Source organism: Podarcis tiliguerta (genome assembly GCF_965153285.1).
Source record: "Podarcis tiliguerta genome assembly, chromosome: 6".
In the NCBI taxonomy this organism is placed as follows: domain Eukaryota; kingdom Metazoa; phylum Chordata; class Lepidosauria; order Squamata; family Lacertidae; genus Podarcis; species Podarcis tiliguerta.
This window is the reverse complement of record NC_139539.1, coordinates 7,106,307-7,134,163: the sequence shown is the minus strand read 5'-3', so window position 1 is coordinate 7,134,163 and position 27,857 is coordinate 7,106,307. Positions and strand designations below refer to the sequence as shown.

Sequence of the window (27,857 nt, the reverse complement as noted above, 5' to 3'; positions counted from 1 at the left end):
AGCGCCACCTGTGTCACTATGCCTTCAGAAATTCCTTCTAACACAGACAACAATCTTACAGATTTTTTAAAGCTATGTGGGGCACTCTGCCCAATATCATTGTGAAGCCAAAATGACTTACTGGGTTAACAAAAGATCCGTGATTAATTGTCATATCTTCAATCAAACATGCAAATACCACTAGACAGAAAGACAGAATTTCCTCATGAGCACAGCTGTTGCTTTCAGTCACAAATGGAAATCCAGAAGACTGAACAGGTTTCTACCTTCATGAAGCTGATGAAATGCTTAGCTGTCAAAAGGATGCATTATCAACACTGGCAAATGTAAACCTGAAAGATGGAGAAAATGCACACACACCATTTAAGAGTGTCTGTGTGTGTGTGTGCGCGCGCGTGTGTAGAATTTTGCCTCCAACCCCTTAAGGAAATGAGGCATAATGAGGAATTAGTTTATAACTGGGGTAGTTTTCCATGAACAGCTGCTTCCCAGTTCAAGCAAACAGAGTTATCAAAGATGCATCGACCATCCGGACAATGATCTTCAGGGGAAGATAAAGGGTCCATTCCTGTGCTTATCTCAAAGTTGGCATGGAAGTAAGAATAAGCTGTGCATTCAATGATGCTTAGCCAGCACCTGTCCTGCTCCTCTAGCCTTTGGTCTGGGCATCATGATCACCGCAGATTCTCGAAACAAAACTTTGGTTCATACACTAAGTGGATCTGCTGCTTCTGTATGTTGTTGCCTGTTGGCAGGACTCAGCCCCCGACACGTGAGCCAGAGCTGGTCACAGGAACAGAGCCCAAGCAAGTCCGCAGACAATGATGTTTCCAATTAAATCCAGCAGTCTGCGAAGCATGGTAACCTAGGGAAATGAACAAGCCTGGGCTGGAACTGCCAGCAGCGGCCTCTTAAACATATTTCCCGCTCTCCAAGACAGATAGAGAGGCAGAAAGCTCCGGGGAGAAGCCATGTGTGGAGAGCCAGGCAGCCTGCAGAATGAAAGCAGCAGTTTGTCTTAGCCAACTGACCCAATGCTTATCTGAATGTCCCAGATGGCTTGCTAAAAGGTCCAGGTAGCAACCAGTCCAATTGCAGCATCCGGGGGCCATGGCATTCTCATCCCCTAAAGTAAGGTAAAGTTTCTACGAGGATGAGCCCTGTGGCTAAATTGGGCCACATTGCAAACTCCAACTCCTCGAAAGATTCCATCAACGGTGTCTCCGAAAATTTTACACATCACTTGGGAAAACATGCAAACTAATGCCAGTGTACTGGAAGAAGCAAAGATCACCAGTGTCAAAGCAATGATTCTTCAACATCAACTTCGCTGGACTGGTCATGTTGTGCGGATGCCTGATTATCATCTTCCAAAGTAACTATTCCAAACTTAAAAATGGAGAGCATACTGCTGGTGGTCAGCAAAAGAGTTTTAAAGACTCTCTAAAAGCAAATCTAAAATAAAAATAAAAATGTAGTATAAACACTGACAACTGGGAAACACTGACCTGCGAGCGCTCCAGTTGGAGAACAGCTTTTACTAAAGGTGTTGTGGGCTTTGAAGATGCACGAACTCAGGACACAAGGGAGAAACGTGCTAAGAGGAAGGTACACTTGGCAAATCCTCCCCGTGATCAACTCCTGCCCGGAAACCTATGTCCCCACTGTGGAAGGATGTGTGGATCCAGAATTGGCCTCCACAGTCACTTACAGACTCATTGTTAAAGCCGTGTTCATGGAAGACAATCTTACTCTGCTACAAGTGATCGCCAAAGAAGAAGAATGTATGGTGATTCTGATGTGGGTGCTACTTAGCTTAAGCAATGGGCAAGTATTATTCAGAATTAGTATTTCAGTGGATGAGACACCATACAAGACCAACATCACAATACTTGTTTGGGATCACTGGTTACTCAGTAATAAAAAGGCTGATCACTGTTGGAAGAATACGACATCTGTAGTAAGCTTTGCTGGTCATAATACATCTTTTATATCAAGAATCTCTTTTTAACATTTTGCGCATAAGGGAGGTGGGAACTTCCAATGGAAATGGGAGCAGAAATTGACGATGTCCGCTTAGTCATCCCATGTCCAGGACCAAAATTAATCCAATGGATCATTCCACTATTGATGTTCACATGTCGCTGCTTTCAGTCCGCAAATGATGATGCAATTGATTATATCTTCCCCCTTTTACATTGTGTTTCCTTTGCATGGAAATGAATGGGGTGGAATAACACAATGAAAGTATAATTTATGAAACTAATTACGCTGAGCTGTGTAATTTCACCACAGCGCAGTGAGGCAAATGTTGTACATTTCGGCAGAAGACAAACCTGGTGGTATAGGAACAGTCCTGCATGTGATAAACACAGGGCAGAATGGAAGATGACGTCTTCTTAACTCCCTTTCCACCCATCAGTCTCTGCCTACAAATTGATAGAGAGTGAATAAGACAGAGAGAGAATGCATTCAGTTGATAGAGCATGAGACTCTTACTTTATTTTATGTATTTTATTCTTAATCTCGGTCCAATATACCTGAAGGAGCGTCTCCGCCACCACCGTTCTGCCCGGACACTGAGGTCCAGCGCCGAGGGCCTTCTGGCGGTTCCCTCACTGCGAGAGGCCAAGTTACAGGGAACCAGGCAGAGGGCCTTCTCGGTAGTGGCCCCCGCCCTGTGGAACGCCCTCCCACTAGATGTCAAAGAGAACAACAACTACCAGACTTTTAGAAGACATTTGAAGGCAGCCCTGTTTAGGGAAGCTTTTAATATTTAACAGACCACTGTGTATTAATACTTTGTTCGAAGCCGCCCAGGGTGGCTGGGGAGACCCAGCCAGATGGGCAGGATATAAATAAATTGTTGTTGTTGTTGGTTTGAGCCCCATGTTGAGGGAAAGATTCCTGCACTGCAAGGGGTTGGACTAGAGGACCCTCGTGGTCCCTTCCAACTCTACAATTCTTTGATTCTATATTGTAAACTGTGTCCATTAAACTTTAATTAGTTTAATGTTAAATAAACGTCCAGTGCGCTTCCAACGCCATAAATCTTATCTCAGCAGAGAATTTCGTGCAGCGGTAGAAGGAAGGCAGGAGAGGCAGTACCGTTCAATGAAGAATCCTGGAGCAAGCACTTTGGAACTCAGGAAAAAACTTTATTTACAAAAGAAAAAACCCTGGCGATAAAGCACACATGCTTTTATCTCCGGCATAAAGAAAACTTTACTCTAAACTTAACTCATATCAGCAAACACGCCCATGGCCACAAACTGAGTCAGGTCAAAAAGAGGGCGGAGGGAAACACACGGGTGAACTGACTATTTATACAAACTAACTCACATTCCTGGATGCTTAATGACTTCCAGCTGCTCAGTGATTAGAGCGACTTGTTACCTCTTAACCCTTTAGTACCAACAAACTGCCCTGTGATGCTCGGATGAAGGGAACTATAGAAAGTTAATAAATAATAATGTATTTAATGTACACGTGTCATGCTGTCTGGGGCTGATGGAAGCTGTAGTGCCAAAAAAGCTGGAGGGCACCAGTTTGGGGGAGCCTCACGTGGCCTTCCAGATGTTGCTGGACTCTATCTCACATCATCCCTGACCATTGGCCATGCTGACCTGAGAGCTGGAGCTAAACATCTCCTGGAGGGTCATGGGTTCCCCAGCCCTGATACAAATGGCACGATGTAGTTGTGCAAGAACACCCTTATCTTTTTCAAAATAGCGTCATGGCATAAATTTCCATCAAATTACATCTTTTTGAAGTGTTCTCTGGTTGCTTCCAGAGAAGGTTATCTGGCACTTGAAATGCATTAAGCTAACTGGAGGGCCCTAGAATATAAATAATGTTTTTTACCACCTTCCGAGGCTCAATTCTGTTTGTCTGGAGCTTGGCCCTGCTCTCTCTACCCCCCCCCACACACTTTTCCTGCGTCACTCTCAGCTCCATGAATTGACATTTAGACTAGCCCCAGGCTCTGTCTCCTTCATCTCTCTCTCTCTCTTCGTCATGGTTTCAAAGCCTAAGATGCCTTTGTCTACAAGAAGCCCATCAGAGTGGAGGTCTGCAGATGCAAAGGCATGCAGATAAGGGCTGGGTCAGTTCTCAGTGGCTTCCATCGAACCCCATTGGAAGACAGGGGTAGGGGTCAGACTGGAGGCCGTATTCCTTCCTGAGCTACCTTCTGGGGGCCGCAAACTAGTATTCGGTGAGACCAGAAACAAAAGTAGGAAAAGCAATGGACATGACTCTGACCTTTCTCTTTTGTTGTTGTTGTTTAGTCGTTTTCCATTTCCCAAAAAATGCCGTGTGATTTTACATATCTTTACATTCCTTATATTCTGACTCTCTCTAGTCAATGACTTCACCTTATCCTTCCCAACTGACTTTCTAACTTCAAATTATAATTTCATCCGCATTTCCTTTTACTTTGAGATTCCTTATCACTGTAAATAAGTTTCTAATTTTAACTGACAAACCTTTAAGCCAGCCCTGTTAGTGTTGTTAAGTGTTTACAATGCTCTTTAAAATAAATAAATAAATTTATTCCAGTCTTTTTGAAACTGTTGGTCTCTCTGGTCTCGGATTTTCCTGGACAGTCTTGCTAGCTCTGTATATTCAATCATGTTCTGCTATTCTTCTACTGTCGGAGTTTCTTGCTGTTTCCACTTCAGGGCTAAAAGAATCCTTGCCGCTGTTGTTGCTTATAAGAATATAGTATGGTCCACCGCTTTTAACCACTACACCATGCCACAGCACCTGGTTTGCACCATGGGGGCACCTGGTTCGCACCCGCCAAGTGCTGGGTTGGCTGGCTGATCTCCCACTTGCATGGGCTGGCCGGCGGTGCTGCGTGGCCCGCTTGGCTCCATTGCAGGGAGGGTTGCTCTGGCGGTGTCGGCTGTGAGGGCTGGAGTGCCGTGGCTGGATCCTTCACCCTATGTGATCCTTGTCCCACCCTCTGGCGTGCTTGCACCCACCCCAGGCACCAGGATCTCATGACACACATCTGCCTGCAGGGTCACATTTGAAGAAGAAGAAGAGTTTGGATTTGATATCCTGCTTTATCACTACCCGAAGGAGTCTCAAAGCGGCTAACATTCTCCTTTCCCTTCCTCCCCCACAACAAACACTCTGTGAGGCGAGTGAGGCTGAGAGACTTCAGAAAAGTGTGACTGGCCCAAGGTCACCCAGCAGCTGCATGTGGAGGAGCGGAGCCACGAACCTGGTTCCCCAGATTACGAGTCTACCGCTCTTAACCACTACACCACACTGACATTCGGGGCTAAGGTTTTCCACTCCCTGCTGCAACCAGGGAGCTAGTGGGGTGTTGCAGTTAGAGCGTCAGACTAAGACCTGGGAGGCCAGGGTTCAAATCCCCACTTGGCATAAAGTTCACTGGGTGACTTTGGGCCACTCACTGCCTCGTAACCTAACCTACCTCACACGGTTGTTGTGAGGGTTAAATGGGGAGAAGGAGAGCTCCTTGGAGGAAAAGATTGGATATAGATGCAATTTTAAAATCCTTAACCACACAAGTGCAGAGGTAGCTCTGTTCTTCATCCCATGTACTGCAACTCTCCAGAGGTAGGGAGCACATCCAGCCCCACCCACTGACTTTTCTGTTGCACCTCTATACTTCCTGCCATATAAATGAATGGCTGCCATTTGCTCCTACGGGAGGGAAAGAAATAAAAATTACTGAACAGGCTGTACTCATGGTATTAAAAAACTGTATTGCTCTTTGAGGCCTCCATAATAAATGGGCTCTTGTTTTGCATACACACACGGAAAAAACAACATAAAATAGAAAATTTATGAGCCATTTAATATGGAGAAGGCGAGAAAGTGAGAGCGAGAGAGAGCAAAAGACATACAAAGTGAGAAGGCAGAATGCTAATTTGGTAGTGCAAACACAAACAATGAATACAATCCAAAATCAATGAAAGCATAATCCTATGCCTATCCAGTCAGAAGACCCGCTGAGATCAGTGGACCTTATTCCTAGAAAATATTGTTTGGGACTGTATTGCTGTTCTATAAGAGGTTCCAGTCTCATCTGGCTCCCAGCATGTGGATATCACTTTATGACCAGCTGAGCTTCACGTGATGTCCTGCTTCCTAACATCTCATCTGTCTCCTAGCATATGGAAATCAGTTTATGAGCTGGTGCATATGGCAAACTGCCTGCTTCACAGCTCTTAGCTCCACTTCTGCGTAGGGTAAGCAATAGATCCGTATTCCCAATGACAGGATGGTAGCAGCTTCAGCTTCAGAAAGGCTTTCAGGATCAGACAGCAAAGATCTGGGGTGTCAGCAGTAGGCGTCTTTCATCTCCAAGGCCCCGATCAACGCTGGTGATAATGTAGCAGGGAACCCCCATCTCGTCTACAGATGGGATGGTGCATCTCAGAGACATTCTGTCTTGAATTTCTGCCTCAGAGCTTTCTGCACGTTCTGGATCTTCTCCGTGATCACCGTGTCGCTCAGATGGTCCCCAAACTTCTGCTTCAGCAAAACCCTGATGATTTTTATGCATCTCTCGTCCATCATGGGCTTAGCCTCCCGGAAGGTGTTTCCCCGCCTCCCCGTGATGGAATGGCTCTGTATATAGTCAGAACTGAAGAGCTTGTAGAGGAGTGTTTTGCAAGCGGTGCTGATCTTCTGGTCAAACCGGATGGCCTCTTTGAGTTGCCCCCTGGTGTACCCATTGAAGAGTTCGGATGCCTCGCAGGGATGGCGTGCCGGCTCTTGCTCCTTAAAGGAGGAGGCTTCCAGGTACTGCACTTTCCGCTTCAAGGAGAGGACTTCTCTCTGGAGGCTGAGGACCATTTGTTCAAGATGCTCGATCTTTTCTTCCCTAGAGGAGTCAAGCAACAACATGGATGGCTTTAAAAGGGGGGGATAGGAGGGTAGACAAATTCATGGATGATGAAGCTATCAGACCAAACTGCGGGAGGCAGTGGAAGACAGGAGTGCCTGGTGTGCTCTGGTCCATGGGGTCACAAAGAGCCAGACACGGCTAAACGACTAAACAACAACAACAATAGCAGCAATAGCAACAAACTCTTTTTAGCACTTAAGAACTGCCTTGATTAATCAGATAAAGGACCTCCAGTCTAGCACTCCCTTTAGAACATCAATTTAGAACATCAGATGTCTGGGTCACTCACAGACAGAGAATGAACATGACAGCCTTTTCTTATTCTTTGTCTCCAGTCCTCAGCACCTGGTACACAGTGTGACATTCTGCTTCTAATGGAGGTTCCATTCAGCTGTTATCACTAATAGCTATGGACAGATCCATTGTCCAAAAACATCTCTCTCTCTCTTTCTCTTTTTGTCAAGCCATCTAAGTCAGCTTTACTGAACCGTGTCCCCCCTAGATATCTGAAATGAACTAGTTCAGTTGGATGTACTGTGAAAACCTCAGGGCTACTCCTGGTAGTAGTCCCCATAATTGCCAGGTGAACTAAAGGTGAAGGAAGTTCATGTTGGGTTAGAACTTTGAACACTTTCTAGTTCATCTTCACATTCATTCCCTCCCCCCTGCTACCTCCAGCTGGAGGTCTAGAGCCTTAGCTTTCATTAACAAAAAGGGGGAAGTCAGTTATATATCGCCTTACCCCACATGCGCCCACTCGACCACTTTGATAAATGGAATTGGCACCACTACACGTGCCACATACCCATTCCTCATGTATAAAAACTCAGTCATTTAATGTGGCAGCACCTGCACATTAGAACTCCCTGCCTATTGAGATCAAGCATTCACCTTCACTGTACTCTTTTCAAAATAAAAAATTCCTTCCAGTAGCACCTTAGAGACCAACTAAGTTTGTTATTGGTATGCGCTTTTGTGTGCATGCACACTTCTTCAGATACATGCACATGAAAGCTCATACCAATAACAAACTTAGTTGGTCTCTAAGGCGCTACTGGAAGGATTTTTTTTATTTTGTTTCTACTACGGCAGACCAACATGGCTACCTACCTGTAACTTGTACTCTTTTCAATGCCTGTTAAAAACATTCTTGTTTAGACAAGCCTACCCAGATGCTTAGAAAGTTGAGGTAATTTTATTGTTTCAGTATTTTAACTCGCATCTGTTTTAAAGTACCGTATTTTTCGCCCCATAAGGCGCACCGGCCCATAGGACGCACCTAGTTTTTTTGGGGGGAAATAAAGAAAAAAAAATTATTTCCCCCCCCCCAGGTGCGGGGCTGGGGCGGGAAGCTGTCCCCCGAGCTTGTGGGGCTGGAGGCAGGGAGAAGCAGGCTTCTCCCCCCCCGCCAGCATTTTAACCAAGTCGGGGGACAGTGGGAAAGGTGCGCTGCACCTCCTGCTGTCCCCCGAGTTTGCGGGGCTGGCGACGGGGAGGAGCAGGCTTCTCCCCCCGCCAGCCTTCTAACCAAGTCGGGGGACAGCAGGAAAGGCGCACCGCGCCTCTCCCGCTGTCCCCTGAGTTTGCGGGGCTGGCGATGGGGAGGAGCAGGCTTCTCCCCCCGCCAGCCTTCTAACCAAGTCGGGGGACAGCGGGAAAGGTGCGCTGCGTCTCTCCCGCTGTCCCCCGAGTTTGCGGGGCTGGCGATGGGGAGGAGCAAGCTTCTCCCCCCGCCAGCCTTTTAACCAATTCGGAGGACAGTGGGAAAGGCGCGCTGCGTCTCTCCCGCTGTCCCCCGAGTTTGCGGGGCTGGCGATGGGGAGGAGCAAGCTTCTCCCCCCGCCAGCCTTTTAACCAATTCGGAGGACAGTGGGAAAGGCGCGCTGCGTCTCTCCCGCTGTCCCCTGAGTTTGCGGGGCTGGCGATGGGGAGGAGCAGGCTTCTCCCCCCGCCAGCCTTCTAACCAAGTCGGAGGACAGTGGGAAAGGCGCGCCGCGCCTCTCCCGCTGTCCCCCGAGTTTGCGGGGCTGGCGATGGGGAGGAGCAGGCTTCTCCCCCCGCCAGCCTTCTAACCAAGTCGGAGGACAGTGGGAAAGGCGCGCCGCGCCTCTCCCGCTGTCCCCCGAGTTTGCAGGGCTGGCGATGGGGAGGAGCAGGCTTCTCCCTGCCGCCAGCCTCCAAACCAGGTCTGGGGACAATGGGATGGCGGTGTTCCGCCTCCCTGCTCTCCCCCGAGCTTGTGGGGCTGGGGGTGGGGCTCTCCTGAAGCCTGGAGAGCGAGAGGGGTCGGTGCGCACCGACCCCTCTTGCTCTCCAGGCTTCAGCGAAAGCCTGCATTCGCCCCATAGGACGCACACACATTTCCCCTTCATTTTTGGAGGGGAAAAAGTGCGTCCTATAGGGCGAAAAATACGGTATGTTGTGATTTTTTAAATTGATTTTCATGTTTTATCTTTTTGTAAACCTCATTGAGGTTTCTTTATAATCAAGCGGTGTGTAAATTTAATGAAATACATAAGTAAATTATGAAATATAAAGAAAGTTAGGAAACAAAATGAGGTGGCAACCTTCTCTGGCTAATTAGGCAGATAGAAAGGTGCTGCTGTTGTGAACGATATGTAGTCACACTCGCTGCTACTAAGCAGTCAGAAGGAAGGAATATGAGGCATTTCCTGTATTTTCCTTGCTGAAGAGATTTGCTCTCTTCTAATAGGAGCAGCTTGCAGCAAGAAGTACAGGGATAGTAAGAAAGCAAATGGCGCATTTTCATCTTTAGAGCTGTGTGGCTGGGACAAATTAGACTGGGCAAGCCTGTTCTAATCTGGAAATACAATTATGAGGAAAATTTCGGCTGCTGACATTTTTATATCAGACGTTTAATTACTGGTGTGTGGCCCCTGATTGACTTTTTCAGCCTGTACTGCAGCACAGCAGTTCTGAATGTTGTGAGAAATTGCCGAGGATTTGACCATGAGACTGAAAAGGGTTACTCAACCCTGACCTAAGCATTATGAAGGATTAAACATAGGGGTGTCACAGTCCACTGCTGGAACTGCTCTATGTAGTTCTAGCCAGAAGGAAAACAATAGTGTTTCGGTTAGGAACCCACCTAGTGAGTGGCTGGTATGTGATTCTGAAATATTTCACTTCTCTGCTACCACGAGCAATGCTGGACACTCCAGCTAGAAGCCATCCAATGGAAAAGCCAGGTGAGTTTGTGGGCCTGAAAATTGCTATTAGGTTTCCAGGCATGTCTAATCTATATCCCATTATATTCCCGCAAGATGCTAGAAATGCAATTAGGGGCAGACGGGTCTCTTCTCTGCCAGATTACCTTTCCATTTCACAAGCACTGAAGACTTTCTGAGCCACCTCAAAGCCATCCATTTCCAGAGAATTGGTGTCCTTTGACTTGTCACAGCTAGAAGAACAAACAGACAGCTGAAACAAGTGACTCCAGAGTTCATTAAAAACAGCAACAGCCCACTATCTTTAGGCCAAGAGAAGATTATACAGTTTTGTTTTGTTTTTTGTGTGTGAAGTGCTGACACTGATGGGTGCAACTGGAGGCAAACTTGGGCAGAAAAACAAATGTATTCCCCCCCCCCTTTTGGTTAGTGTCTACACACACACACACACACACACACACTTATCGTTCCTCCATCCAAACATGCACGAGACATTATATCAGATTCTATTGATATATTACAAGCAGTCAGAAACACCCAAGGAGGCTGCATAACAGAGCGAGAAGGGTATGTGGCCTGGGAAGGGTGTGGGGCCTAGGGAAACTCTCAAGGGCCAAACAGAGTGGCTGCCAGCACCACTTTCAGCTTCTGGGTCTGAGGTTCCCCACCTGTGTCTTAGCACAACCCTCCTGCATATTATGCAGCTCACCTGCTTTCATCTCTAGTTGGGCAAAATATTCTTTAACCATCTTCTTCTCTCAAGTGTAAACAAAATCCATTCACCATATGCACATCCTCCAAGGCCTGTTTGTGTATATGGACCAGGAAATATGCAGAATTACCTCTCCATGGAAGGATTATGTGCACATTCTCCACGAGGGCTGGTGAATGTGCACAATGGCTGGTGATTATGCACATTCAGCGCTCAACTTACAATCCTCTTAACACTTTGACAGGAACTGAATTGCACTCCTAATTAGGGATGGGTGAATCTGTCAGTTTCGGATTCTCATTTCTCCTCTGTTAATGTTTCCACATTTCTTTGCAAAATTTGCCTAATAGATACATTCCTTCAAAGTGGTTTTCCCTTATACAATGCATTTTTGTGTTCTTTCATTAATATATGCATTTTTAGGGACACTTTACCCTAGTATATGCATTTTTGTACTTGGACGGGGAACGGCATTGCAAAATTCAGAGAAGTGCAAATTTCAAAGGATGGCTGTGTTTCGGTTTACATATAGTTTCAGAAAATGTGGATTACATAGGTTGGCCTGTAAACGTGAACCAAACTGAACTTCTCCCCAACCCCTACTCCTAATGAAAATGAAAATGCTTGATCCATATACCATGACACATTTGTACAATTTGGGGTTTTTTGGGGGGGATACATTACCTGTTTATGAAGATATGTTTCTGACACAGGGCCAGAGAATCATCAGACCTCCTCCTAGTTGCTATGTTATTGTAATCTAAAAAAGAAGATAGGATAAGGAAAGATTATGTAAAATTAAACACGGCAGATGGAAACCCCTTTGTTGTTCTAAGTGCATTTATGACCACCACATTAAAGTGATGGTCTTCTAAGGATTCAACAGCATTTAGGTACCCATTTTGATGTGTGATTTTCTGATTTCTTTGGCAGAGATACTGAGGAGAAGATCCAGTCTAATGTTACTGTAGAGTCAGCTCCAAATGTAATTCAATTTAATAATAATAATAATAATAATAATAATAATAATAATAATAATAATAATAATTTTATACCCCGCTCATCTGGCTGGGTCTCCCCAGCCACTCCGGGTGGCTTCCAACAGAATATTAAAATACAATGGTCTATTAAACATTAAAATTTTCCCTAAACAGGGCCGCCTTCAGATGCCTTCTAAAAGTCAGATAGTGGTTTATTTCCTTAACATCTGCTGGGGGGGGGCGTTCCACAGGGCGGGCGCCACCACCAAGAAGGCCCTCTGCCTGGTTCCCTTTAACCTCACTTCTCGCAGGGAGGGAACCACCAGAAGGCCCTCGGAGCTGGACCTCAGTGTCCGGGCAGGACGATGGGGTGGAGACCCTCCTTCAGGTATACTGTGCTGAGGCTGTTCAGGGCTTTAAAGGTCAGCACCAACACTTTGAATTGTGCTCGGAAACGTACCGGGAGCCAATGTAGATCTTTCAATAATGATAAACGCATCTTCATGCTCAGGAACCTCATATATGCTTCTATGCTCACAGGAAGCCCCTCAAACCCACAATTTATCAGTCATTTCAATGGAGGGAGAGGAGCCACAAGGTCATTCCTTTGTATGCGTTGGGTTTCCTCCTTCACATTGGCGAAGGAAGCCCTTGCATGGGAGGAAATTCTGTATGCAACTCATGTGGGAGGAAAATATATGATCCTTGTGACCCATGCGTGTGGGGCGAATAGCAAAAGAATCAGCTGGTTGTCTGGATTCAAAACGTGGGATTAAACTCACTCTCCAGCACGAGAGAGCCTCCAGTAGCCGAGTTTAAACACATAAAAGTTAAGCAGCACTGTGAAGCATTAGGAATGTAGGCTGTTAAATCTATTTATCCCAATCAGTCCACTTGAAAAAAGTGCTCCTCTTCTTCTAACCCGCTTAAAATGAACAGACCACACTGCGAAGTAAGTTTAAAATGCTTCACTTACAAAGCATGCCAAAGGTGAGATTCATGAATTTATCCAAGCAGCAGCAAGGAAAACACAGGCAGAACACTCTTGTGTATTTCTGAGGTTTGATGGCTCATAACACCACTTCATTTTGATTAATACCATAAAATTGTAAATCAATGGAAAGATAATTATTGAAGAATGTAATGCAACAAAGTTTGTTCAATTATCTGTATTCTATCAAAAGTTATAGCCAAATAACCAGAAAAAGGAAGCACAACTTGCTTAGGGTGATTGATTTCATTTGAATGTAGCCAATGAGCAGGAGTGTTTAGAGAGCCAATCAGCTGTTATGAGCCATCAAACCTCAGAAATACACTTTCCCCAAAAGGTGCCCACAATTTTGGCCGCTAGTGTAGTTTCAAACACATGCTCTAAGCTTGGAGCACGTCTTCCGTGATCAGTTACATGGCATGGAGTGAGAGATAACAGGAAGAAGTCTTCACTTCCTCCCTTATTGGAGAAAAGGGAGAGTGACTTAGTTGAGCCTAGGACTTCAACTCTATTGCCTTAGCTTATGGGTAGGCAAACTAAGGCCCGGGGGCCGGATCCAGCCCAATCGCCATCTAAATCCAGCCCATGGACGGTCCGGGATTCAGCGTGTTTTTACATGAGTAGAATGTGTCCTTTTATTTAAAATGCATCTCTGGGTTATTTGTGGGGCATAGGAATTCATTCTTCTTCTTTCCCCCCAAAATATAGTCTGGCCCCCTACAAGGTCTGAGGGACAGTGGACCGGCCCCCAGCTGAAAAAGTTTGCTGACCCCTGCAGCTCTTTCATGCACTAACTAGCACTTGTGCATTGTTATGTTTGATTGCAATTTCCCACAACTCAGAACACATGGCATATGAATTAACAGACTCATATGCTAGGAATACAAATGAATGTAATCATCTCACATTTGCTGTACCCCTGTTGCACCCTCATTCCATTCTTTGATCATAACAGATGTTTTACCTCTGGTTGCTGGGCTTGGCCTCGTTGCCCCTCTTGGGAATGCCCCAGCCGAAGATATTGTTAGGAAAGGAGGCGATACATGAAAGGGAGTAGAAGAGTGAGGAGTGGCTGGCTCAGAGGAATGGGACCTCATCATGACACCAAGGGTGCGCACCTCTCTAAGGCTAGAAGAGGTTGCAGGATCTTGCTGGAGATCAGCCTCTTCATCTTCCACAGTGGTCTCAACATCTTTATCACTGGGGCATTTCTTCAAACTGTTCCCTGGGTTCCACTTGGGAAAGGACTTTCTGGACCTCTTTGGCTGTGGTGGCCCCAGATTCTGCACTGCTGACTGATCATCTGAAATCAGGAAAAGTGCATCAAACAATAACACTGTGTTATTCTTGCTTGTACAGTGATACCTCTGGTTGCGAACAGGATCTGTTCTGGAGGCCCGTTCGCAACATGAGAAGAGTGCAACCCGCAGCTGTGTGTCTGCACACGAGTGGGTCGCAATTCACCGTTTATGTGCATGCGCATGATGTCATTTTCCACGTCTGCGCAATGCGCGAGTGGTGAAACCCGGAAGTAACCTTTTCCGGTACTTCCAGGTTATCGCGGGACATAACCTGAAAGAATGTAACATGAAGCGGATGTAACCAGAGGTACCACTGTACAGATTTGTTGGCCAAAGAATTGCACTGTACAGCATGATTAGAGTATTCCATATTGAGAATTCCCTTATAAAGACTAGTCTGTCTAGTCCCACATTGTCATCTACTGTGACGGGCAGTGGCCTTCCAGGAACTTGAGCAGGGAACTTTTACAGCATCTGTTACCTAAACATTTTAGGAATGTAGAAAGGTATCTAACACCGAGTCAGAGCTTTGGTTGATCTAGCTAAATATTGTTAGTGCAGACTGACAGCAGCAGGTCCAGCATTCTCAAGTACAGAGCAGCATGTGTGAGAGGGGCCAGGAAGAACATTTATTGATTATTACATTTGCACTCTACCTTTCCTCCAAGGTGTACATGCTTTTTTTGCTCCCCAATTTATCCTTGCAACAAACCTGTGAGGTTGGTTAAGCTGAGAGACAGTGCCTGGCCCAAGGTCACCCAGTCTCCTAAGTCCTGGTCCAACACTCTGACCATCACACTACATGTTTGTTTGTTTGTTTGTATGTATGTGTGTTTTCTTTCCATTGGACATTTCTCTAGAGCTCTGCAGCCTCCCTAGCTGCCCACACTTCCTGATATGAAAAAGAAGCCAAAGGAAGAGTTATCTTCCCCAGTTTATCTCAATTATAGGAAAGTAGGAAGGCTGGATAACAAGTGTCTGACATTTGTGTGCTTGCTGATTTTTCTTCTAAGGAAACTGACTTCCTCTTTTAAAAACAACAGTTCACAGCTGTCAGGTAGAGATGCCAGTTTTAGTTTCTCTCAGTTTCTCGTTTTTCCAGTCTTAAATTCAGTTCTGTATTTCTCCGCTTGTGATTAAAAAAAAAGTCCTCATGAGAATTCATCAGCATTTTAGTGTGTACACATTTCTGCAAAGCCATTTTCTCCAATTAAATGCATTTTTGTATATTATTTTCACTACTATATGCATTTATATGCAAAAATTAGCCAAGTATCTGCATGCTTGTAGACCTTTCATGGCCAGAGAATTGCACTGAATTTTGAAGGCTGTGTTTTGGTTCACATATTCGTTTTGAAAACAGCAAATTCAGTAAGTCCACATTTAAGTCCTTGTTTAGGGAAGTTTTTAATGCTGGAAGTTTTATTCTGTTGGGAGCCGTCAAGAGTGGCTGAGCAAATCCAGCCAGATGGGCGGGCTATAAATAATAATAATAATAATAATAATAATAATAATACTAAAATAATAATACTAAAATAATAATAATAATAATAATAGTAATAATAATAATAATAAAAAACAACTGAATCTATTCCCCTTCCCCTTCATACTGTCAGGAACATGGTAGACAGCCTCCCCATCTCCCCATGCTTATAGGGAAGCTCAACCAAAAATAGCATGGGATTTTGAGGAAGTGCAGGCACCCAGGGAGGCTGCAGAATGAAGATCACTGCCAAGATGATTTGTGGAATGAAATAAAGGACAGCCACAAAAGTCTTTTGGCCACCTTGGAAGTAAGGTAGGGGTGCCCCATCTACGAGCATTTCACGATAATTATCTCTCCCCTTTGATACAATCTTCAAGTGCAATATCTTCTTCTCATTTATTAGTCTAGAATGGTAAGGAAAATGCAGAAGGAAGTTTTGGAACCATACTAATTTAGATCCTTTTTGAATTATGTTTTGAAAATTTAATACTGGACTGCCCTGAGCCTCTGCTGCACTTACAACGCACAATTAGGGACTCTGCTTACCCAACATCTCCAGCAGTTCTTTATCTTCTTGTAGCTTTTTCTCCAGGATATATTTATGCTCTGTTGGAAGAAAGGCCTTTTAATATTCATTTTTCACCTCTACAAAGGTTGCAGGCAAATCCATCCCACTGTGCTGTAGAACCGTCATCAACTTTTGCCCAATAGAAAATTTTGACAACAATAATACATGCCATTTACTTAATGCTTTGGAATACTCAAGGCAATTCATATACAGTGGATTGATTCCAAGTCATTGCATGAGCCTAATTCTGGTTTGCCCAACAAAGCTTCCCCTTTTTCTCCGCACCACCACACCCTGCCCTTGGTGCACCTCTGCAAGCCCTCCTTTTAGTTGTGTTGCGGTTCACATGCTGCAAATTGCTAAAACCAAACATATCCTGCATCCCTAGTGGATGTCATCCTTTGATCTCTTATGGGCACAGGATGTCCTGTTGAGAGTCCTGGGCTGTTCAGAGTTGATAAGACCTGGAAAAGGAGTTTCAGAGTTTTGGGGTTCTTTCCTCTTTGAGCAGAACAATGGAGGAACTTCTGAGATCTTGGAGAGCAAATAGAACAAATTTTCAAGGCAGTACCTCCATAAAACCCACCCATTAATGGAAGTGTGTTTGTTTGTTGGTTATTACAAAAACTTAGCTATATAGTGAGTTCTGCTTACCGCTTATTCCTTCCACGATTCCCCAATACAGACCACTGAAGCCTGGACATCGGGCCAGAACTTGCTCCCCAGCCTCATAGAGGTGGAAAGGTTTCCGTGGTTCCTTGATGTTTTCAATGTTGATAACACGGCTTCCGTCTGGCCAGCTGATGAGAACATAAAGCTTGGCAGCCATTGGCAGCTGGGTCACTTAAGATAAGAAAGAAGAGGCAAGGAAAATCTGAGGGAACAATTCACATGTCTTTTTCTTGAAAGAAAGAAAACCACCTGTTAATACATTATGAGTTGGTACTCTAAGCTTTCTGTAAATGGCTAGCAAACACTTTACCTATTGGCACATGCCTACAGAGTTTGAAATCGAACCAATGGAGAGTTACAGTGCCTGCTGTGTGGCTGTAGAGACATGTTTTGGGAGAGACATGTTTTGTTGCAGCTGGGGCAGTTGAAGACATCCGATTGTGCTGTTGCAGACGCACCTTGACGTTTCTTCTCTCTACACTCCTCCCAGCAGTTTTTGTCAGTTTTTAAATGTACCGTATTTTTCGCTCTATAAGACGCACGAGACCACAAGACTCACCTAGTTTTTGGAGGAGGAAAACAAGAAAAAAAATATTCTGCATCTCAGAAGCCAGAACAGCAAGAGGGATCACTGTGCAGCGAAAGCAGCGATCCCTCTTGCTGTTCTGGCTTCTGGGATACCTGTGCAGCCTGCATTCGCTCCATAAGACACACACACATTCCCCCTTACTTTTTAGGAGGGAAAAAGTGAGTCTTATAGAGCAAAAAATACGGTATATGTTGTGTTTTGAATTTTTAACTGCTTCTGATTATCCTCTGTGTGAATCGCCTTCAGATGGCGGTTTAGAAGGCAATTAATAAATTAGCTGTGATCATCATCAGAGTTCAAGGGCATATCTGGAGTGAATATCTGGAGTTAGCAAAATTGATAAGGCATAAATCTAAAACTATGGTACAGAAACAATGGGAATGCATAAATGGATATTTACACAAACAGGGATCAAACATGAAAGTTTGGTTGTGCTTACACTAACCTTGTGAAGAATACAGAGAATACAAAGATTAGATGGACTATGAAAGAACTTAAGGAAAGGAAGTGACCGAAGGACAGATGTAAAGGTGAATTAGATAACCAAGAGACGTGTGGTGAATGTGGTGGAAGCCTTTTATAATATTTTAACTAGGATTTATATATTGTAATGTTTGAAGTATGAATTTGGAATTATTGATTATGAAAAGTATTTTTTCTCTTCATTCTTTTTTTTTGTCTCTTTCTTCTATTTTTCGTCTTTCTTCATTTCTAGTCTACATTCTGGAAAATTGTGTAGCTAAAGGTTTTATGTATGGTTATGTATTGTCCCTATATTATTTTTTTGGTAACATAAATTTATTAATAAAATTTAATAATTTTTTTTTTTAAGAATTCAAGGGCACATTCCAGCCAGGCAAAAACAGCTGAGGGTGGGAAGCAGCACCAATGAGGCGTGTGGCCCTGGGGATAAGGGGTGTGTCTGAGGAGGGGGAGTGACCTGGGGAGAATCGTGAGGACCAGGTAGAAAGGGCTAGAGGGCCACATTTGGCCACCAGGCCTGAGGTTCCACATCCTTGAATAAAGAACACTACACACCATTAAAAAAATATTTGCTGACACATCTGATATTATATGGTTGGCATGAACATTGAAATCAGTAGTCTTACCTTCGGTCCCATTACTATGTGAGATGTCATGGACAGCTGCAAGACATTGGGCCTTTTCAGTGGTGGCACCGTGGAATGTCCTCCTGATGGAGAATCACCAGGCTTCCCCTCTTTTTGTCTCTAGGCATCTACTGAAGATCTTTTCAGAAAAAGAAATCAAGCTTTTTTCATTTTTTAAAAACTATCTGCATGGTTGTTTGTTCATTTATTTTGAAATCATTTTTATTGCATTTTACAAATATAAGTTTATATCAATACCAAAAACCTATCCGTATAAAGAGATTTCTCTGAATCTCGAGCCTTCCCCCCCCCCATCTCCTCCTATCGTCAACATTTTCAGCTACATTTCATAATCTGTATTTTGTATCCATCCATATTATCCATAGTATTTGTTACATTACAAGTGAAATCAAAATCCTGCTAATGTTTTCATCTGCTTACAGTGGTCTCCTAAGGAAATGACAATTTTTCCCCAATTCTTTTTTAAAGCTTTTGTCCTCTTGGTTCCTGAGCTTTCCAGTCAGCTTTGCCATTTTGGCGTAGTCCATCACTTTGGTACGGTTAGCTTTTTTCATTATTAACAACCTGCTGGTTGTATGGGTTGCATTAAAACTTCTATTTTAGTGCTGCTATTTTCTGTACTATGTTCTATTGTTCTCAAGGCTGACCTAAACAATGATAGATATCAGATGTGAAAATCTAAATGATTCTCACCACAGAATCAGTGTGGAGTGCTATAAGCTGGCCAAGTTATGTTGGTATCTGCGCCAGAAAAAGCTCACAAATGCCTTTCCCTGGGAGACAAATATACAATAAAAAACAACTTTTTGCTGCCCTCTCGCAACACTCAAAATCAGCTGCCTGAGGAGGCTGCCTCACTCTGCCTAAAGAAAGGACCAGGCTTAATGGAGGCTGCTTAATTCTATTTTGCTTGATTTTGATTGAGCTTAAAGCCACAGAAATGTTGATCTAGGGCATAGATCTCATGGATCCTCATGGGGTTTTTACACAGGACAATGAAACCATCAACAAATCATAGGACATATGTGTGAAGGCAGGAAGAAGAAGAAGAAGAAGAAGAAGAAGAAGAAGAAGAAGAGGAGGAGGAGGAGGAGGAGGAGTTTGGATTTGATATCCCACCTTTCACTCCCCTTCAGGAGTCTCAAAGCGGCTAACATTCTCCTTTCCCTTCCTCCCCCACAACAAACACTGTGAGGTGAGTGAGGCTGAGAGACTTCAAAGAAGTGTGACTGGCCCAAGGTCACCCAGCAGCTGCATGTGGAGGAGCGGAGACGCGAACCCGGTTCCCCAGATTACAAGTCTACCGCTCTTAACCACTACACCACACTGGCTCTCATAGGAATGAACTATGTTTCGATATGGTTACAAGGATGCTTAAGGATATTTTTGAGCAATGACAGTGCTGGAAGGCAGAAGGTCCACTATTTTTACAGCTCAGTCAAAAGAGGCAAATGTGATCTGTGATCTGATGGAGATTTGGGGAATGAACTTCTGGGAAAAACCCATGAAAGTTCAATTTTACTGGATCCAATGTGTGTGGATGAACATGCCTCCCTCCTTCCTAACTTCTGTGCCACCCCACTTTCTCTCCCCTGCTGTTTCCTCCCTCCCAGTCATTTTATTTTCCTCCCCCAAGTCTCCCAGATCATCGCCCTTCCACTGGCTCGGTTTACCTGTTCCCCATTTTCTGACAGCCATGATGGGTTATCAGGGAGAAGACAGTTGCAGGCATTAGGTCTAAGAGATGCAAGACAGAAACTGATCATTCCCTTTCCCACTCTCTAGAGTCTGATGTTGTTCAAATTAGCCTTCTTGATTAAAAGCCTCAATCTAATTTAAACATTGCTCAGTCCCGCTCCAACAAAATCTTTTAATTACCATCCATGTGGAAACGTTCGTTACGGAGATGTTAAAATTCTGCACGTACCCTCACTCCCCCGGCCACAAACTGAAGGTCCTGAAGCTCCTGTTTACGCATTTTGCAGTAGCTGTTTTTGCTCAAGCATCTTTAGACCCAAACCACAGGAAGTATTAACCACTGGGAGTATACCCTGCAAACAAATAGCTTTTCTTCCCTGGATCAATGCACAAGTGCAACCACCATTTCATAGAAATCGCAAAAGGAAAGCCCCAACCCAAACCAAACTCTCCAGCTGAGATGGCAAATCTTTTTAAAATACTGATTTAAATCTTCTAAAACTACTTGCTTAAATCTTCTAAAACTACTGCCCTCATTTGTGTGGGTTGTGTGTGCTCTGGGCTGCCTGAGTAGGAACTGGAGGCTGTGTGTCAGTGCATGCGCAATGCATTTGCAAGTTATGCATTTGCAAGCTGCGTGGCCACCAATCCAATCCACAAAGGCCCCAATTCTGGCTTTACATGGAAATTTAGAAGGGTGGGAAAAAATGCTCCCCCTCAAACTCAACACCCCATTTCCCTGTTGATTCCAACCTTCTGCTTTTAACCAGTCACCATTTCAGAAAAGGTCCTGTTGTCTTATTCCATGACTGCTAATTTCACCCCCTTTGGTGAGGGACTTGGCCAAAAACATAACATCTACCACAGGGATGGGCAACTTGTGAACCTCCAGATGGTGTTGGACTGTAACTTTCATCAGCCCCGGCCAGCATGGTCAATGATGAGGACTGATTGGAAATGCAGTCCAGCAATAACTGGAAAGCCATAGGTTCTCCACCAATGGTTTGTTGGATTGCCTGTATCAAAATGCTTATTGACACTTGGAAAGAATACTAGAACTCTGTGGGTCCCCAAAGGAAGAGAAAATTCTTGGGTAGCTTTGAGGAAGCAAGGAAAAGAGATGGTGAGGGAAGACCATGCTGCTGCCAAGGTAAATAGTGTACCAAACTGAGATTTCAGTTTCTCCATTTTATATATAGTTAACAGTATTTCTCCTAGTGCTTCAGTGTGGGTTAGAAGGGTCTAGGACCCTGAACTCTTCATGTGAATTAAGGGCCCCCAAATGTTTGAAAGCAAAACACAAGAGAGATAAATGATCCTTTCACATGGTGAACAAGATTATGTGCACTAACCAATGTTCAGTCTGCTGTGGTGCGAGACTCGTGCTACTTATGCTCTGGTCTTTGTCCAGCTTGCTGCATAGCCCAAAGCTCACCCAAATAACAAGGAACCACTTGGGCTCCACAAGAGAGGGTGCTCAAGAGAGAGAACGTCACCATCCCATTTCATCTTGCCATTTCATAGCAAGAACAGGACTTTGGTGGGATCATCAGCTTTCCGTGTTGCAAAATCCCCCAGAGCATGCAGGAATACATCAGGTTCCACCAGTCTCTGGGAGTGGGTCATCCAAATTGGCCCTCACCCTTATAGGGGAGAATTGCTGCTACCACTCCAAACTTTGACAGATAATGGTCCCACCATGGCAAGGGAGTGCATGTACCTCTACTCTATCTCTCATATCACTTGGGGTAAAGACAACATCAAGGGTAGTCTGGTGTTGGATCAATGGCCATTTGAGACAGCCCAAAGGTTGTCATGGAGGCCATGAAGTCTCGCGCCTGCCCAATGACAGCCTCTGTGTGAACGTTGAAGTCATCCAGAATTATCATCGTAGGGTTCTCCAACATGACACCAGAGACCTCAGCCTCCATCCAGGTACGAAACATTACTACATATTCCATCCAGGCAAAAAGCATTCATGGAAGGAGCAGAGCAGGGACCCTGAAGGGCATAGGAAAGGGGTGTGGAATGGGAAAGGCTCTGAAGGCTATAGAAAAATAGGGTCACATTTGGTTTTCAGGTCTGAGGCTCCCTACCTGTGTCCTATAGAATAACTCTTATCACTAGGAATCTTCTCCAAATGCTCAGCTGAAAACAGATTCCCTGCAGTTTCAACCATCTCTTCTAGCCTGCCTTCTGGAACAACAGAGATCAAGCCCACTCCATCTTCTGCATGACAGCTCTCCAGATATTTGAAGGCAGCTATCAGTTCTCCACTTAATCTTCTCTCCTCCAGGCTAAACGTACCCAGCTCTTTCACCTGCTCCTCCGGAGACAGACCCATCACCATCCTGACTGAATTCAAATTAAAAGGATTTTATGTATTTTATTTCTCTTATCCAGTTTCCTTTTGCACTGGCTGCTCTTGCCTCTCTGGGATGCTGCCTTAGAAACACAGGAAACTGTTTTATATGGAGGTTTTATGGGTAGGTAGTTCCCTTATCTGGAAGATGGGCCATTTGCTTGTTCTGAGTGGGATTGCACACCCGTCAAAGGAGCAGGTATGTAGCTCCTGGGCACATCCTTGCCATTAGAAGACCCCAGTGGCTATGAGTGTCTTTTGCCAGTTTCACCTGATACACCAGCTATGGCCATCCATATCTAGATCAGGATAAATATGGTCCATGCATTAGTAACCTCAAGACTGCATTACTGCACTGCACTCTGGCCACGAATTCTGCAGTACTACTAGGGTCAGGCTTGGGTTGACAAGCCCTGATGCAAGAGGAGGGGAAGCTGGGGAAAACAGTGGGAAGGCCTGGATGGTGAGGAGCTGAGCTGCTGAAGGGAGCGCTCCTCTTTCTACTCAGACTTCAGTTGTTTGCGAGGAGGGATCAAGGATGCTTGGCCTCCCTCCCTTGCTTTTCTGCAAAGTGGACAACCTCAGTGGGGGACTCAGGAGGGCTCTGTGCAGCCAAGGGGTGAGCCAGAACCAGAGGTGGCAATGACTGAAGAGGAACCTCAACAGATGAGTACAGTCTTGCCACCTAAAACCAGACACTGCCTTTGCAAAAGGGAGCAGATCCACCCAGCCCAGAGAAGCACATTTTTGCAGCCCCCTACAGCCTTGCAGGATGAGTGAGCCTTGTGAGAGAGCACACCACACCTCATCTTTAAAAGCTTGGCAAATGGGGTGTGGAAACTGGTTTGGACATCTTTGTTGCTTCTGCTCAATTCTGAACTTCTGGCCCTTCTTGTCACTTCATTGTGACATCAGCGGATTGGCAGATGAGTGCCCTTGCCCACCTGTCAAACCTGGCCCTGGAGTGGGTGGATAGGGGAGAAAACAATACAGCCAGTTAGCCAGATTCAGCTCCAATGCCCCAGATTTCAGAATTCCACCAGGCAGGATTTGGATTCTGTGGAATGGTCCAACCCTCAAATTCAAGGTCAGAAACGGGCCCTAGATTCATCAGGGCCCATCAGAAAGCAAGCTCAGAACATATCAAAACCACAAGTAAACTGATGCCCACAGCATATGTTTCCGATGTGCTCAGCTACCTCCTGACAGCAGCCATGCTTCATTAATGGTCCAGGAGAAGGGAGAGCACCACAGTGGCAGTTGCTAGGCAACCACATCCCACATGTTCTTTTCTGTAGGATGCAGAAATATCACCAGGCCAGCACTGGAGCTTGCAAGTGTTTCCTAAGAAAGTTGGTTGGGGTCATTCAGCAGATGGTTGCAAACTGTCTCTTGCTCCCAAGAGCATAGTCATTTCCCAAGGTCACAACATTTACCATAAACAGAGACATCATTTGCTTTTCAAGTCTGGGAGAGATTTTTTCTTCCTGCCAGACACTGCATGCATTTTATGATACTAATACTATCTTGACCATCATGCGTTAGTTGCAGGGAAAGAACCCTGCCCCACTAAATATTTACAATAGGATGTGCAGAATCCCACCCCCTTGAGAAACGTGATTCTCATTGAAATGTTCTGGTCCTCCTTCATAAGTTGCATTTCATACTTAAGGCTAAAACAGGGAGGGAGATGGAAGGGGAATGTCCTGTGGTCCTGCCCCCAGTGTAACTGTTCCTACTATCAGGTACCTGTAGACTTTATCTTCAGACCATCAGTGGATGTCCAAAGGTGGAGCCCTGCTCTCTTCCAGATGTTCCTGGACTCCATCTCCCTTGAGCCAAATGGTCAAGGATAATGGGAGTTGTAGCCTAGGAACATCTGGAGGTCCCACCACATGTTGTTGGACTACAACGCTCAATAGGCCAAAGCAACATGGCCAAGGTCAGAATGATGGGATTTCTGGTCTAGGAACATCTAGAGGGCGCCATATTCAGGAAGGCCACCTGGTTACATGTGGGGAAACTTCTAAATTCAGCCTCTGGTCCTCTCAAGTCCTCAGATCATGAATCTCAGGATAGGTCTATTAGTCATGGTGGCTAAATGGAACTTCCAAATTCAGAGGTAGGGTACCACCAAATACCAGCTGCAAGGGGAAAATGGCAAAGGAGGGCTACTGCCTTTATGCCCTGCCCGTGGGCTTCCTAGAGACATCTGGATGACCACTGCTGGGAAGAGAATACTGGATCAGACAGACCTTTGCACTCTACTGCTTTTCTTGAGTTATCCAAACTTGCCTTTCAGTTTTGCCTTAGAAGAATATTGCTGGCAGATGACCTGCCCAAGTAGAAAACTTCAGATTTTATTTGGGGCAAAATGAGAAACAAGAGCTGGGTGGGAGGAGGAACAAGTCTATGAATCGAATGGCAGGGCAGCCGTGTGTGTGTGTGTGTGTGGTGTGTGTGTGTGTGTGTGTTGACACTGCACAGCCTTGAGAAGCCATAACCAGCTTTTCCTGCCCCCCAGGCTATAAGTGTCGTTTGAGCTTGGGTGCCCCTAATTTCAGAAATGAAGCTGTTTCCAGAAGGTTTCTTTGGGTGGGGTTAGGGTGAGGGTGGGGAGGCAGGCAGGCAGCTCCCATAAAACCATCTCTTGATGATATCAGGTGGTTTTGAGTGCTAGTCCCTCAGAGGAGTTTCCCCCCGCTCAATTTTTAGTTTCAGGATAGCAATGAACCAACCAAGTCATGCACCCAACACCCAAGAGAAAGAGAGAGAGAAGGAGAGAGGGAGAGAGAAGGGGTGGGTGGGGGATGAGAGGGAATTGAAAGGAGAAGTCCCACGGCCATCAAAAAAGTAAGAAGCACAAAGTCCTTGCCTGCTTTCCTTCGGAGTCTTCTTCTCTCAAAATGTCTGCTGAGGGTAGAAGTGGAGGTTGCCTTCCAGGTCTCCTTCTCCTTTCATCACCACCGTTCTTTGATGGGCTTCCTTTTGTTTGCAACCCCCTGCCTGCCCCAAGTAAAATCACACCCCACCACCCTGAGATATAGTTGCAGCCCCACTGCCCTCCACCCCCACAGCTGCAAAACAAATAGGTCTTTTGCTTTATTACAAACCAGCCCCCCCCCCAAAAAAAACCCCAAACACTTCCCTTATGGGAAGGAACAACAGAAAAACCGGGCTAAGGACAAAAAAGAAAAGAGAGATGGGGGGGGGGATGAAATCTTGGCTGAGAAGAGGGGCTTCTCCTCCTCCTCCTCCTCCTCCTCCCCCCCCCTTTCCGCAAAGCATGAATAAACCTTGCATTTCCATGAGTTATTCATGAATAATTCATGGCTGGGGTGTGGTGTGGGGGGGAAATGCATGATTAATTCAGGTTCATGCATTATTCAGGGATAATTCTCGAACATTCCTGGTTAATTCATGTTTGCCGAGGGAGCGGGTGAGTCACATCGCTGGCGCTCGGCTCCCCGAGATGGAGGGAGGCAGCGAGGGAGGGGTGCGCCCCCATGGCAAAGTTGTGTCAAGGGATGACCCGAAATATTCTTTTGGAACCTTCTGAAATATGACAAAATAAGGAAGGGTGGGTGGGCTGTTGTTGTTTTTCTAGCTTTTTCTGGGTCCTCGAGGGGAGAAAGAGAATCTCACAGGTGACAGAGAACCAGAATTGTGAATTCCTTCGGGATGACTTGCAGCCTCTTCTAATGTTTTTTTTTTTTGGGGGGTTGCAAAATAAATAAATAAATAAAAGCCTCTTTGACCTGCAAAAGTGGCTGTCCACTCATTAGCATCTCTCTCGCTCTCGCTCTCAGTTCATTTCCCCTGCTCATAGTGGCATCGTCCACACAGGCCAGTCAAATGGGATGCCCAAGGCTGAGATGTCATTTGCATCATGCATCACCTGGATGGCCGTGGAGCCAGTGCCTACGCGTGGATGTGTAGGAAACTGCCGGCTGGTAAGGCCAGGCCTGCTGCTCCTGTCGGTCCCTTCCCCTCGAGCAAGATGGCACCTTCTTTTCGCACTCAGAAGCAACACGCATCCTGCAAACAAAATAATAATGCCAGCAAAGATTTACAAGAACAGAGCAAGCTTGCTAACGAAGATATGGGGAGGGAAGGCTTGGCTCTGTCATCAAAGGATGCTGCAAAAGGAAAATCTATGGGCCTGTGCTACTCTAGGTTCCAACTTAACTGTGGCAGCTTTGATGGGGGAAGAAAGATTTTCTTTGGAAGGCCATTTTTGCAAATATTTGCTTTTTTAGTCCTGGGTTCCTATGCAACCAGGGTAGTAGGTTGCAGTGGGGAGAAAGATCACTGCTGTAGATGAGACGAAGGCTGAGGAGATCATGGATCGGGCCTGTCATCTGCTGATGTTTGTAGTCAAGTTTGGTATCCATGCTTTGCCAGTTCATTTCTCTCTCCCTCCCTCTGCCCTAGCGTTCCGGAACCCTAATAATTACACAAATGAGGAATTTTGCCAGATGCAATTCCTCAAATTCTTAAAACACGATGATGGGGAAAGCAAAACAGATGGGAAGAAGAAGAGTCTGGATTTGATATCCTGCTTTATCACTACCCGAAGGAGTCTCAAAGCGGCTAACATTCTCCTTTCCCTTCCTCCCCCACAACAAACACTCGGTGAGGTGAGTGGGGCTGAGAGACTTCAGAGAAGTGTGACTGGCCCAAGGTCACCCAGCAGCTGCATGTGGAGGAGCGGGGAAGCGAACCCGGTTCACCAGATTGTTGTTGTTGTTGTTGTTGTTTAGTCGTTCAGTCGTGTCCGACTCTTCGTGACCCCATGGACCAGAGCACGCCAGGCACTTTTGTCCTCCACTGCCACCCTTCAGTTTGGTCAGATCCATGTTTGTAGCTTCGAGAACCGCCGGAGCACGATTTCTGTTCTTATCCTGAAGCAAAGTTCATAACCTGAGGTAATATTTCTGGGTTAGTGGAATCTGTAACCTGAAGCGTATGTAACCTGAGGTTCACCAGATTACCAGTCTACAACTCCAACCCCGGCATCCTCTATTTTTGCTCATGATTGCCAGTACAAATCTGACCCAAATCTGGGGGAATTGGCTAACCACTCGGACGAATGTATGAAAACGCTGCTAATCCTAAATTGCAACTGCAACAAAGGCAGGTGCTCTAACTGCCAAAAGTGTTGGAAGCTGATCTGATGCTGTCACACCCAGTCACTATCCTGTACAGTGGTACCTCGGGTTAAGTACTTAATTTGTTCCGGAGGTCCATTCTTAATCTGAAACTGTTCTTAACCTGAAGCACCACTT

General features: G+C 45.3%; 1 protein-coding gene and 1 long non-coding RNA gene across 3 annotated transcripts in view; one reads left to right on the top strand and one right to left on the bottom strand.

The window, feature by feature from the left end:
• LOC310680775 overlaps positions 1-19,546 on the top strand; it is a 68,865-nt gene extending 49,319 nt beyond the window's left edge. The window contains exons 2-3 of the long non-coding RNA XR_014512933.1: positions 18,978-19,043; positions 19,501-19,546. This is a non-coding gene — a long non-coding RNA (uncharacterized lncRNA). The remainder of the gene's footprint in view (positions 1-18,977; positions 19,044-19,500) is intronic.
• Positions 5,811-25,599, bottom strand: LOC310680632 (uncharacterized protein). Of its 2 annotated transcripts, XM_083447555.1 has the most exons (8): positions 25,445-25,599; positions 18,489-18,627; positions 16,773-16,961; positions 16,097-16,156; positions 13,728-14,066; positions 11,477-11,552; positions 10,227-10,313; positions 5,811-6,868 (listed from the first exon to the last, which is right to left on the bottom strand). In XM_083447555.1, the coding sequence occupies exons 3-8, from the start codon at positions 16,945-16,947 to the stop codon at positions 6,418-6,420; spliced, it is 1,188 nt and encodes a 395-aa protein (XP_083303681.1). In that variant the 5' UTR covers positions 16,948-16,961; positions 18,489-18,627; positions 25,445-25,599; the 3' UTR covers positions 5,811-6,417. The 2 variants fall into 2 exon arrangements, with proteins under 2 accessions (XP_083303681.1, XP_083303682.1); XM_083447556.1 differs by lacking the exon at positions 16,773-16,961.
• Between the last annotated feature and the right edge of the window lie 2,258 nt (positions 25,600-27,857).